Source organism: Mycothermus thermophilus (genome assembly GCF_041956435.1).
Source record: "Mycothermus thermophilus strain CBS 625.91 unplaced genomic scaffold VTJ04scaffold_5, whole genome shotgun sequence".
In the NCBI taxonomy this organism is placed as follows: Eukaryota; Fungi; Ascomycota; class Sordariomycetes; order Sordariales; family Chaetomiaceae; genus Mycothermus; species Mycothermus thermophilus.
In genome coordinates, this window is record NW_027191431.1 from 700,691 (window position 1) to 713,314 (window position 12,624).

Below are 12,624 nucleotides of genomic sequence, written 5' to 3' on the forward strand. Positions count from 1 at the left end.
ATCTGCATCCCCTGTTAAGCCGTGAACTGAGCGGGCAAGCCTGGCCGCTGCGCGTCTCCATCCCCGGAACCAGGACAAGGACAGAAGTCGTCGGCGCATCTTTCGCGGTGCACACGGCAATCAGTCCTCAGCTTCACCACCCAACAAAACCCGTTTCATTCCAGCTTTTCTTCATCGCGTGGTCTTGTTTGCAACCATGCTGTTGTCGCCAGTGTCCCTTTAATCTTTTTGCCTGTATATCACGCATCTGCGACCGTGTTACGCGTGTCTGATATGTCCTCAGGCCCGGCGCGGATTGGTTCTTCGCAACTTCAACGTCTTCGTCCCAGCCATTACCTCCAGACCATGTAATTCCGACCTCGATGCCTCGATATAGACCGATCCCATCTTCCTAACACGACGACCTTTTGCCCGCGATTCCTCCCTGCAGTCCTCGCGTTTGCCATTGCCGCCGCCAACCGCATGCGCTGGTTAACGAAGGACTGAGCAGGAGGAGTTCAGAGTCAACCAAGATAAGATACATTTTGGGTGTTGCAAGGTCAAGTCAAGCTCGACTTATTTTGCTTTACTGTTTGCTTGCCAGAGGTCGCAAGCATTGAGAAGAAGAGAATCAGACATCGGATCAATCGCGATCTGGGATCAAAGTCAACATGGATCTCAGGGGTATGCTCAACGACAGCGGGCCCTCGACGCCGACGCCGAGCAAGCCCGGCCCTCCGCCGCCGCCTCAGCTCCATGCCCAGCAGCCCATACCACAGCCCTCCCTTCCCTCGACTCCGGTCCAGACAGCTTCTCATCAGTCCTTCCGCGACTACAATCAGATGCAGCCGTCTCCCAGCCGGCCCTCGATTTCACAGGACTATGGCGCACCTCGGATGGCCTCAGGGGCAGCCCAATTCGCCTCTCCCCCTCCCCCTCCCCCGCCATACCCTCCCACAGCTCACCGCCCCAGCCCGGGCCCCGGGCCCGGCCCCGGTCCAAGTTCCTACTCACACGGACCGCCTGGTCCGTCTCTCCATCAGCTTCGGACTGCTGATATCCGGTCGCCGGCTGTCGGCCCACCTCAGTCACCGTACCAAACACCAACCGGTCCAGCTCCCAATACCGGAAGTTACCCATTTCCGTCCTCACAAACATCTAGCCCCGTACAGCGACATCAATACCCTCCTTCCAGCAGTCATTTCCGTCGAGATAGTTATCCTCCTCCCTCGGCTGGCACGGTTCCTCCGTCTCCAGCCACAGGACCGTACGGTTCTGGTCCACACGTCCCACAAGCGTCACCTCCTCCGGCCGGCCCTGCTCCTCCTGCTCCGGCTGCCAGCTCGTACGGTCCCGGGCCACACGTGGCACAAACGTCACCCTCAGCACCATCTGCGCCTGGTCATCTTTACTTACCCCGGGCCCCGTCTGTGCATTCCGTCTCAACCCCAACTTCCGCGCAGAGCCAACCCACGCAGTTAGGTGCGAATTTTGCACAGGGCAGCCCCGTTTCGACCCCACACACTCTTCAACAAACCGATTTCTATCCTCGCCAATCTTCTCAGCCGCCTACTCCTGGAGGAGGACCGGCACTTTCTGCTCGACCGGCGCAATCGCAAAGCATCCCGCTCGGCCAACCGTCGAGTCCGTATCAACAGCGAATCCAGGCACCAAGCCGTCAGTCAACAGTTCAAGCGTCACCACCGCCGCCGCAGCATCACCAGCTGCCTCGACCTCCGAGCGAACCAAGTGCCCGTGAAACACGTGGCCCAGATCCATCTAGACTGCTTCAACCTCAGGGCGAGGCCAGGGATCGAAGCCTGAGCGTCAGTCCGAAAACTCGCGTCTCCAGTTTGCCAAGCTCCGCTGGTCGCCCGGGCACCGGGGTCTCCGAGTTCGAAGCGCACCCCAACCAACAAGCCGCGCCGGCACCGACCATGAAAGATCGCGCCGCCACTCCTGGCAACAAGAGAAAGCTCGACGACCGTGAGCTGCGGCCTGAGGAGCGTGAGAAGAGAGACGTGCGTCCGGCTCCGTTTGGAAACCAAGACGGGCGGCCATCGATGACGACTCAGCAAACTAACCCTGTCCCGGCGGCTCCACCGAAGCCTGCCCCCAAGAAGAGAACTGTTTACAGAACGACGCCCCCCTGGGCCCAGTCGATTCGCGACCGTCCTCCCTCGCACCCCAATCGCATTCTCTATCAGCCCGTTCCTCACACCGGCTATGCTCAGATCAATGGCAAAACCGAACACCATGGCCCGGCCCGCGTCGAACGCGGTCACAGCCGCCATCCCTCCCCTGAGGAGAGACGCAACACGGCAGCGGCTTCCCGTGCCCCGAGCGCGCCGCCGCCGCCCGATGCCGCGCCTCAATGGGGTCTGCTTGGTCCTTGGGAGGCTAGCATCACGAGCTGGGTCCCTCAGGAGCAGCTGAGCAAGACTGTCGCCGACTTCCTCTTCCAGACGGTGGTCTTGAACGAGGACATGGGAGAGATTCAGAGTCGTGGCGTCAAATTCGAGATTGAGGCAAAGCTTGGCATTCTCATTGACAAAAACACCAACCAGCGTGTCGAGCTTCCTGTCATGACAGAATGCGTTCTCAACGACGCCGGGAACTGGCTCGGTTTCCGCTCCACCATGACGGAGCAGCAACACAAGGGATTCAACGCGTTCCTCAACCGCCTGGTTCAAGAAACCCACCCGGCCAACAAAGCCGCTCAGTCCAACCTCCCCCGTCCACGACTGCCGATCCAGTACCTCCACCGCCACGAGATCGACCGTTTCTTTGAGCTGCCTGCGGCTGTGCGTGACCGTTCCTTACCTGTGTGCGTAGCCAAGCGGATCGCAGCCAAGGGTCACAGCGTCAAGGTCCGCGTGACGCACGATCAAAAGACGGACAAACTCCTGGGCAAGATCGTCAAAGCCCGCATCGCCGACTTGAGCATTCACTTCCCGGATCTCCCTCTCGACTGCCGCATCAGCGTCAACCTCGAGATGGACTGGGATGGCCCCGTCGACGAGCTTGAGCGCATGAGTGCCGTGACGGGCCGCCCGCCTCTGCCTGCGCGCACCAAGGACCGACTCAGCTACACGCACGGGTGCTATCAAATCGACTTGACACAGGTGACGTCGGGTCATGGCGTAAGTCTTTTTCAAGGTTTGTCTCTGACAAAACGAAACTTGTTGCTAACAGACGGGAAACAGCAGGGTCGCCCCGAGAAGGAACATGAGCTCGAGATAGAAATCGACCCGACGCTCGTCATCGCGCAGGGCCGCCGCGCCAAAGAGAACCAGCCCCACCAGTACGTTGAGGTCATCGACGGCCTGGTCAACAACATCCGCATTTTGGCGCGCAAGGCCAGGGAGTTGTCCCTCTAGTACAGGCCCCCCTCGCGCCGGCAATGGCGGGAGGGAGCAAACCGCCAATTTTTCGAGAGGCGCCCCAAGTACAGACCGTGATAATGGGTGTTTGGGTTGGCATCATGGGGGGTTTTCCCTCTTTTTGTTCCTCTTGGGGCGGTAAATGACCTTGATCCTACGGTCTCATCTCCTTCAGGTTAATTCTCTTGATTGTTGTTTCTTTCCATTTTGTCAAACGCGTTGTTGTCTGGAGTCACTCCAACTACTACTAGATACCATCTTTGTTTCTTTTCTCGGTCTGGGGCTGGGAGTCTAACGGGAAAAGGGTGGTGGTATGGTGATTGAAACGGTACTAATAGTACTAAAGTCTTGAAGGGAAATTTGAAACATAGTGCCGATGCAAAGGAGCTACTCGTGACCATAGGAGCTGCTGAATGTGATGTGACGTCAATAATATCCCCCGGACCATTGCTGCGGTTAAATCCCGTCGTCCGCCAGATGAAGTACCGATCCATGTTCCAAAACGTTGGGGTAGCCATCCCCACACTCAACTGCCGGTGGAAGCGCTCCAATGCGGTTGAGGACATTGAATCGAGAGTGTGATTCAGGAACCAGCTTGAAGAAGCGCTTCAACCACAGAGCTGACATCGTGGTCGATGAATCCCTTCGGCGTTAGAGCATCGACAGAACCACATCGGCTACGGAAAAATAGACGCCACAGGAACAGCGTCCGTGGTCCAGGTTTATTACTGTCATACTGTTGGCCAGTGGTAAAATCATCCTTGCTCCCCGGTTGGAGAGCGTTGAGGTCGTGATAGGCGGAGTATTGCTGTTGATCCCTACGGGGTAGCATCATGACTGACATCCACCCGAGGCTGGGGACGACGGTAGGAACTTCCAGAGAGGGCGAGGGGAGGGTATGTTTACCAGGGCCATGGAAGCAAGTATAAAGAGAGCCATGGACGACTGTAGTGCTATATCCGCCACCTCATCTCCAGAGCCCTCGGTTTCCAGACGTGGTGATTGTTCCCAGCAACATGAAGCCCTCTGTCTCGAACCTCGCCAGCCTGGGCCTCGCCCTGGCCTCTACAGCCTCGGCCCAAGCAACGTGCGACCTGCCTTCCACCTACCGGTGGACATCCACCGGTCCGCTTGCTGAGCCCAGGAACGGCTGGGTCTCCCTGAAGGACTTTACCACTGCCCCTTACGAGGGCAAGCACCTGGTGTATGCCACCACACATGACCGCGGCACCACCTGGGGTTCCATGGCTTTCAGCCTGGTGAACAACTTCACCGAGCTGTCCACGGCGAACCAGATGCCCATGAACCAGGCCACGGTGGCGCCGAGTTTGTTCTACTTCCCGCCGAAGAATATTTGGGTGTTGGCGTATCAATGTACGCTGTTCTTCCTCCCCTCTCCTCCTCCTGCCCATTTCCTCACCGCTCGCTATTAACACTTATTCTACTCAGGGGGCCCACACGCCTTCTCCTACAAGACCAGCAACGACCCGACCAACCCCAACGGCTGGGGTCCCGCGCAGCCGCTCTTCACAGGCAGCATCAGCGGCTCGTCCACGGGTCCCATCGACCAGGCGGTCATCGGCGACGACACGACCATGTACCTCTTCTTCGCGGGCGACAACGGCCGCATCTACCGCGCGAGCATGCCCATCGACCGGTTCCCCGGCAACTTTGGCAACTCGGCGCAGATCATCATGCAGGACTCCACCAACAACCTGTTTGAGGCGGTGCAGGTGTACAAGCTCCAGGGCCAGCAGAAGTATCTCATGATTGTCGAGGCCATCGGCGGGCAAGGGCGCTACTTCCGGTCGTTCACGGCCACGAGCCTGTCAGGCAGCTGGACGCCCCAGGCCGCGAGCGAGAGCAGGCCGTTTGCCGGCAAGGCGAACAGCGGGGCGACCTGGACGAATGATATCAGCCATGGCGAGCTGATCAGGGTCAACGCGGACCATACCATGACGATTGATCCGTGCAATTTGCAACTTTTGTATCAGGGCAGGTCACCATGGTCCGGCGGCGATTATGGACAGCTTCCTTACCGCCCTGGCCTCTTGACGCTCCAGAGATGAGGGAAATGAAAGGGAATGGAGAGGTTATAAAGCGGTGAAGGAGTGGTAGTGAAATAGGGGGACATGTTGCTCGGGGTGTTGGCTCAGGGATATGACTTCATACTAAAGGTTCTGACCGAGGTCATCCAAGTTCATGAGCCAATTGCGAGTCGGGTTGATTTGCCAGAGCAGTCAAATGAACCAAATCGTGCACAAGGGGAGGGAGTGTTAGTAGCAAGCTTATGGCTGTATGTATGGTATATATATTTTGTGTTGTATTTAGGACAATGTCAGCAATTGTTGTTGAGTTCAGGGATATTTTTAATTACTAGGTGATCACAACGATGACAAGAGACAAAAAACACCGGAAACCAAGCAACAAAGGAAAGAGGAGATGATATGATGATAACTTCTGCATCGATTGGAACGAACGATAATAGGACCCAAGTCCTTTCTCCTCTGCGTTGGTCGGTATCAAGGGCATGTAGATTGTTCTTCTGAGTCTTGTTGCCAAGCAACTCAACATAGGAGAAGCTCTTCGCTGTACTCCTCGTTCCGCAGTTTGTCATACTCATCCTCAACGCCCAGGATCTCGCAGGGGCCCAGAAGTGTCACTGACTTTGCTCCAGGTTCGAAAAATTCATGGCTGGCTCCAACTCTGCGAACTCTGCGAAACACAAGTGGAGTTTGGCAGTACTGAACCTGATAGATCTCGTCACGAGGTTTCATGTTGCTTGGGCCTGAGCCGACGTATCCATCCTCAGCAAGTAGCAGTGGTGTGCCCTCGCACCATTGCTCCATCCTCGTCTTGACAACTTCACCAACACTGCGTTTTTTGCAGAGCTCATTGAGATCATCAATGCTCCCCACTTCCGGCACTTCCTCAACAGCAGCATCAGGGAAGAATGCGGCGCGGTATGTGGAGATGAAGTTGTCCCCAAAGTCGACACCCAAGATGCGCGCTATGGCCGTGCAATGGTTCCGTCTGTAACAGTGCTCGGATCCCTCGAAGCAGCGATGTTGATTGAGCTCCGGTGGGTGCGTCGACATAGGATGACCGAAGTCGGAACATGCCCAAAGCAACGACGTGTGCACTGGGTCTGACTCGTAGCACAACACGTCGAAACTGGTGTTCATGATCCACCAGAGAAACCCAAGACAGAGCTCATGCACTGTCTTCCTCCTCTCAGGGTCAGCCTGGTCTGGATTCAAAGCCGCAAAACATGGCCGAAGAGCCAAACGTGCTAACGCCTGCAGCGGAGGCATCTGGCCTAGTGGGTACATCAAGCCTCCCCGGCCCCTCACGTAATCAAGAACAAAGTTGACAACTTGCCGGCGCCCTTCAACAACAAGATCTTCGCACTCTCGGTGATGTAGGAACTTGTCGCGACTGAGTCTAGAGGTGGTTCGTCGCACAATTTTCGTGATGATGGCGCGGCGTCGAGCCTTAACCTTGAGGAAGCCATGAGAATTGAGATTGATAGGCAGGTCGGCATAATATGGCGTTTTGCTTTGGGGGTAGCTGACATTGAGGAACCCGTCCTCCAACTCCGGCTGCCGGCGAACCCAATTGACGCCGCGGTGGCCTTTGTGATGGTAGAGATCTGGAACCCAAGAGGGCAGTTGAAGGTCCGAGGTGTCCACATCCTCGGAAACAAACTGTTGACCGGTAAGGCCCGTGCCTGCGTAGGCAAGAAGGTCTAGGTTTCCTTGCTCGCGAATCGCATGGACCGCCCAGTCAATATATACGTCACGGACTGGTTGACGAACATCCGGCACGATTATATCTCTTCCAGACGTGTCCTCCCGGAAGCCCCTGTTGATGATATTTAATAAACCATACACTGCATCGCGTGGATCTGTAGATGCGTGTGTGCTGGCAATTTGGAGGACAAAGAGCCATCCCGGGATGAGCTCTCCCCTTTGTATTGAGCATAGGTCATGGAGCATCGACAGTTTATCGATGATCCTAGCATCCACGAGATCATTGGAACGCTTGATGATCATTGAACAGTCGTCTGGATCGAGATCTGTGTTGATGAGTCTTTCCACATCCCAGAATACAGCCAAGGTGAGCTCCTTGATCAGGTCGAGCTCGGCCTGACTGATGAATGTACCAGCCTGCATGAAGATATGTGTTGCGGGAGAGGAAAGCACGAGCTCTTGAACAATCCATACCCGCCGCCAGTAAGAGTCCTCGAAAATGAACGTGATATCGCGATGATAACGACTGTCTCGCCATAGCTTCTGGAGTAACCGCACCATATACGGCTTCATGAACCAGGATGACAGCTCGGTTGCGAAACCTGTCGTTCCCTCAACGCACGGACAGTCGGCTATTGCTCCAACGGACGTGTTGGCCTCGCCAATTTCGGCCTCTTTGCTCATCGCGAGCATGAGCCGGACTGCGAGGTGGCGCAGTCTGCGCAACCTCCACCCCCCTTCGCTCGAGCCGAGCCAGGACAAGACGACCGCCGCATTGCTATACACATCGCCCATCAGAAGGATCTGGCTGTTGCGCTCATGGACATCGCTCTGGTTGATACATAGCGCGTCTATCCACAGTGGAATTCCACGCATCTTTTGTGCGAGGTACGCCTCGGAGTTGTTTGGAATAGAGCGACGAGAATCAGAGGAGTTACAGCCAGAGCCCACGCCCGGGCAAGAGACCGTGTGTGCGAGAGGTTGAGCACGCTCTGCGGACTCCTTGATTCCCAATCCGCAATGCCGAAACTGTACCAAGAAATCGTACAAGTTTTGATTGACCCAGTGCAGCTGACCGTTGAGGAAGATGCGGCGCTTCTCTGCCCCGTTTCCCCACACATATGAAAGGGCAACGTAGGAAGGTTTGTCGGGCATCGACACTGTAACAAGCTCGGCATGAACTGGGTCATACATGTCGTTGGGCTGATTGTAGTCGGAGTACGTCCCCTTTGCCTCATCTAGCGCCGGTGTTGGCTGTGTTGGTGGGATGAGCCAGAGGAGACGGATTTCAGAGCGTTGGGCATTAAGCGGCGTGTAAATTTGGCTTGATACATTGGGCTGTTCTTCACTCAAGTTCTCGGAAGACTGGGGAATGCGGTCTGATTTCAGGGGCCCTACCCCTGGGCCATCAGAATTGTCGAAGGGCATGGCTTGGTTGAACATTTGTGTTCCTCAATAGCGTGTGAATATTACTCGAAGCTTTTCTCGGCGTTCAATCTTCGTCTTTCTCTTTGGGGTTGGCAAGCGGAACGAGTGGTCTGCGTCATTAGGAGCAACAGCAATTGATTCCAGGAGAACAGGAGAACAGTTGTAAAGCTGGAACTGTTGAGATATCGAGGAATAGTGCCAAGTGTGCGGATGTGCCTGAGATACGCAGAAATATAGGACATGTTGGTGGGGACCCAGGTCATTCCTGGCCGCGCTGTGGCTGTGCATACCTGAGTGAGGCTGAGTGGTCTCGTTGCCCGTGCGTTTGGCGCTTGGTACCTGACATTGGCAACCCGGAGTTTCTCGTAGGGCTTACTGAGAAGGCATCTTCCTACCTGATACTATTCCCTCAGTACAGGTACCTGGGTACCTATCTTCCCATTCTGGTTCCTGACGTATCGTCGCTATTATGGCGGCCGACTTGGCCCAATATAGTTAAACGAACAGAAAGCACAACAAAACGAAAAGATTTCAGCAGCGGAGTTGATACAGTTCCATTGTTCCTGGTGCTATTTTGAAGAATATCAACACCAATAAGTTCAATAGATGATAATCTCCTCATCATAACCCAACGGTCGAGAGGAGTCGATATCATCCCCAATTCCAACCACTTCGCAGGAGCCCATTAGTGTCACAGTCTTTGACCCCAGCGCCTCTACTTCGGAGGCATTATGAGACCGGAAGACAAGTGGCTGAGGACAATGTTCAACCTCATACACAAAGTCTCCCGGCTGCATCGTGTGTGGTCCTGTTCCAACATGACCCTCCTCCGTCATAAATAACCGAGCCTCGTTCCTCGTCCACCTATCCAATTCCCCCAAAATGATGTCCAAGGTCGACCTCGCATCAGTAATGGCATGATGCAGCCTTGTCCACCCCATAAGATGTTTTATGTCGGCTTGAGGGAACAACACTGTACGGTAGGTAGAGGTAAATTGATTGCCCCAGTGAAGTCCCCAATTCGCTGAGACTGCTATAAACGGGTAGTCCATCGGGTTGAACACAATTGACCCTATAATCCTCGCCAAACGTCGCTTGAGCCATAGTCCCAGTCTCTGGCAACATCCAGAGAGCGTCGCCAGTTGCAGGTCACATTTTGTATAGACCAACCAAGCCACGAAGCCGAAAGCAAGATGATGTATTAGCTTTCCCGTCGCTGGGTTGGCTTCGTGGGGATCCATACGGGAGATCCTTTGGCGCAGCAGCAGCCGGGCGAGACACTGCAGAGGTGGAATACCGCCAGCTGGAAACCTGTTGTTCTTCCACAATTGAATGTAATCGTCGCAAAACTCGACAAACCGCTGATTCCACCGAGTTGGGTTATGTTTCATGAAATCGCCAAGCTGAACAATCTTCAAGACTGTTGCGCGCCGTCGGGCGTGAGCAAGGAGACCCCCTTTGGGGGTTACTCTGACAGAAAAGTTGGTGATGTGAGAGCCCACGTCCCTCGCCTCAGATAGGAGGCAAGAGGACCAATCTGTAACGGCAAGTTCTTCCTTGTAATTAAATAAATCTGGCACCCATGAAGGAAGACCGAGGTCCGTCTTGGTTGTACCGGGAAATACAGGCGGCCAGCGTTCCGCCCGGCCCGTGCCGGCATAAAGGAGCAACTGGAGATCACAGCGCTCAGAGATTGCGGCCAGCGCCCAGTCAATATACACGTCCCTAACCGGCCGCGTATAATCCGGGATGATGGACTGGTTGTTGGGGATGAGTTGCAGCAGGCCATAGACGGCATCACGCGGATCGGTGCACCAACACCGACTCCCAACCAAGAGCGCGAACCACCACCCAGGCGCGATGCGACCGCACTGCAGCTCGTCGAGGAAGCCGGAGAAGATCAGCTCATTCCTCGCGCTGATCCTAAGACTCAACCACAAGGACTCGGAGATCCCGGGGACGGGACACCGCCTTAGCTCCTCCCAGACCTGCCATGCGTGAATGTCGGCGCGAAGTAAATCCCGGAGACACTCTCCGAACGCGTTGAACTCCATCTTACTGATGATGACCTCTCCACACATGAAAAAGTGTGAACCGGGGCCCGCCAATATGCGTTCTTGAACAATCCAAGTGCGTCGCCAATATTGGCTATTGAACAGAGTGCTGAGCCATTTGAAGATGGTCTTGACCTCCCATATTTGTCCCGTCGATTCACCCACGCGTCTGAGGCATTCTGTGACCTTGGCAAGTGCCTTGAAATCTGATGCATCATCTCTAGCCGTCCTTGCTTCCTGGTCTTTCTTCCCCGCTTCAACGTCGGCTGGGAGACCCTGCATCCACTGACGACCGATCTCACCAACCAGGCGTAGCCCCCTGACACAATCCGCGAGCACTGACTTGCCCGTCTTGTCATACCGTTCGTCTCCCCATATCCAGGAGACGACGGCGGTCGCATTGCGGAACAGGTCTCCCATAAGAAGAACCTGACTGTTTCGTTCGGCCAAATTCTCCTGGTTGATGCATATCATGTCGATCCAGAGTGGTATGCCCTGCATACGCCGCACGTGCATCTCTGAATCGGAGGAGTCAGGCGTTGGGCAGGCCGTCGTTTTCTTTGTGCCTATCCCCTTGCGGCGAAGCCAAACAAGGCAGTCATACAGGTTGACGCGGACCTCCAATGGCTGGCCGTTGACGAAGATACGGTAGCGGTTTGCATCTGGGCTTCCCCAGCAGTATGAGATTGCCGTGTACGCGGGTTGGTCGAGTAAAGAGACCGTCGTGAGCTCGACTTGGATCGGGTCCTTCTCTTCTTCTTTTCGGGCGGCAAACCTGTCCTTCTTAGGTCGTTTGCTTGGCTTGTTGGGAGTGGGAGGTGGGAGGAGCCAGAGAACGCGAATCTCCCGCTTCGAGGCATTGAGGGGTCTGTAGATGCTCTCTGATTGATCTGGCGAGTTCTGGGTTTCGGTGGCCATTTCCCTGGCGACTGGGTGAATTCAGTTCGTAAAGGAGATCAATTGTCCATGAAATTTCAAGTTAATAGGGATAATTCCAGGATTTGTGGCGTTGACCCCTCTGTGCTGCTCGGTATTATTAATAGCTGCTCCCAGACATTCACCGTAAGAACTTTTATTTTTTTTTTGTTGATCCCGGCTGCCTCTCTACCTGACGTTTGAGGCGTGCTGACGGCGTCGAGCCCTTGCCTGTCACGTCCACAGGGGCCATTTGCAAAGACAAGGCCAATCAAGGAGGCTGGATTCCTGCATGCGCTGAAGCTAAACCGAGGCGAAGCACGCCTGGGCTGCCATCCAGCCCCGTGCTAAATCCCCCGCTCAGGCGCGAGCGCCTTGCACCATGGAGGGTTTTCCCCAGCCTCCTAGTGACCATAGTAAATAAGGTTTATGAGAGAAGAACTGCAAATCCCTAAGCACCCATGCCAAGGTGTAGGTAATATCCTGTTTTGGACCCAAAACATAGTGGAATAGACACGCTGAACGATGTGGTCAATTGGGAGTATGTGGCACATAAGCGAGGTAGGGACTTGGGAATGGCTAACTGATACTGTGCCACCGTTGGCACCAGCTCGAAGTCATTTGTGCTTGAATGTGTGGACGTATAAACGCATAAAAGCATGCAAGAGTCTAGACTCAGAGTTGTGAGATGCCTCGAGAACCGAGTTCAAATTTCTGCGGCCTTAATGTTCCATTGGAGCCTGAGTACGGAGTACTCACAAATTGACAGGTGCCATGAATGTGGTTGGAGGGGTTGCTGGCGTTGAAAGGACCTCTTGAGATTCGATTCTTGACTGACTCGATGTCTCCGGAGAAGGGAACCAACAGAAGCACTGTGTCTCTGGCATCCCAAGCCAAGAGATGTTAGTTAGCCTCAGCAGGTTTTGTCCGGCCTGAACCCGCCAGTCTGGATCCGAGGAGCGCTGCAAGGGGCACATGAGTTTCTCTGAACTGTCGCATCGTGCATCCCAGCGAATCCGTCCATACAGAAGCCCACAAGCCTCTCACCGCCTGAAACACGGCGACTGTATGTAAATCTCCCTCAGGAAAGCGCTCCGAACACCAAAACGCCTT

At 55.0% G+C, this 12,624-nt stretch overlaps 4 protein-coding genes across 4 annotated transcripts; 2 read left to right on the forward strand and 2 right to left on the reverse strand.

Moving 5' to 3' along the window:
- Positions 1–650: 650 nt before the first annotated feature.
- Positions 651–3,359, forward strand: VTJ04DRAFT_7288 (uncharacterized protein; the record flags this gene model as incomplete). The annotated part of the gene is made up of 2 exons (XM_069365598.1): positions 651–3,122; positions 3,186–3,359. 2 exons carry the CDS (start codon positions 651–653, stop codon positions 3,357–3,359), a joined length of 2,646 nt encoding a protein of 881 aa, XP_069216617.1.
- A 1,019-nt stretch (positions 3,360–4,378) lies between these two features.
- On the forward strand, positions 4,379–5,431 carry VTJ04DRAFT_7289 (uncharacterized protein; the record flags this gene model as incomplete). The annotated part of the gene is made up of 2 exons (XM_069365599.1): positions 4,379–4,736; positions 4,812–5,431. The coding sequence occupies 2 exons, from the start codon at positions 4,379–4,381 to the stop codon at positions 5,429–5,431; spliced, it is 978 nt and encodes a 325-aa protein (XP_069216618.1).
- A 498-nt stretch (positions 5,432–5,929) lies between these two features.
- On the reverse strand, positions 5,930–8,557 carry VTJ04DRAFT_7290 (uncharacterized protein; the record flags this gene model as incomplete). Its single annotated transcript, XM_069365601.1, has 1 exon — positions 5,930–8,557. One exon carries the CDS (start codon positions 8,555–8,557, stop codon positions 5,930–5,932), a length of 2,628 nt encoding a protein of 875 aa, XP_069216619.1.
- Positions 8,558–9,956: 1,399 nt separating this feature from the next.
- On the reverse strand, positions 9,957–11,514 carry VTJ04DRAFT_7291 (uncharacterized protein; the record flags this gene model as incomplete). The annotated part of the gene is made up of 2 exons (XM_069365602.1): positions 9,957–9,998; positions 10,123–11,514. 2 exons carry the CDS (start codon positions 11,512–11,514, stop codon positions 9,957–9,959), a joined length of 1,434 nt encoding a protein of 477 aa, XP_069216620.1.
- Positions 11,515–12,624: the final 1,110 nt, after the last annotated feature.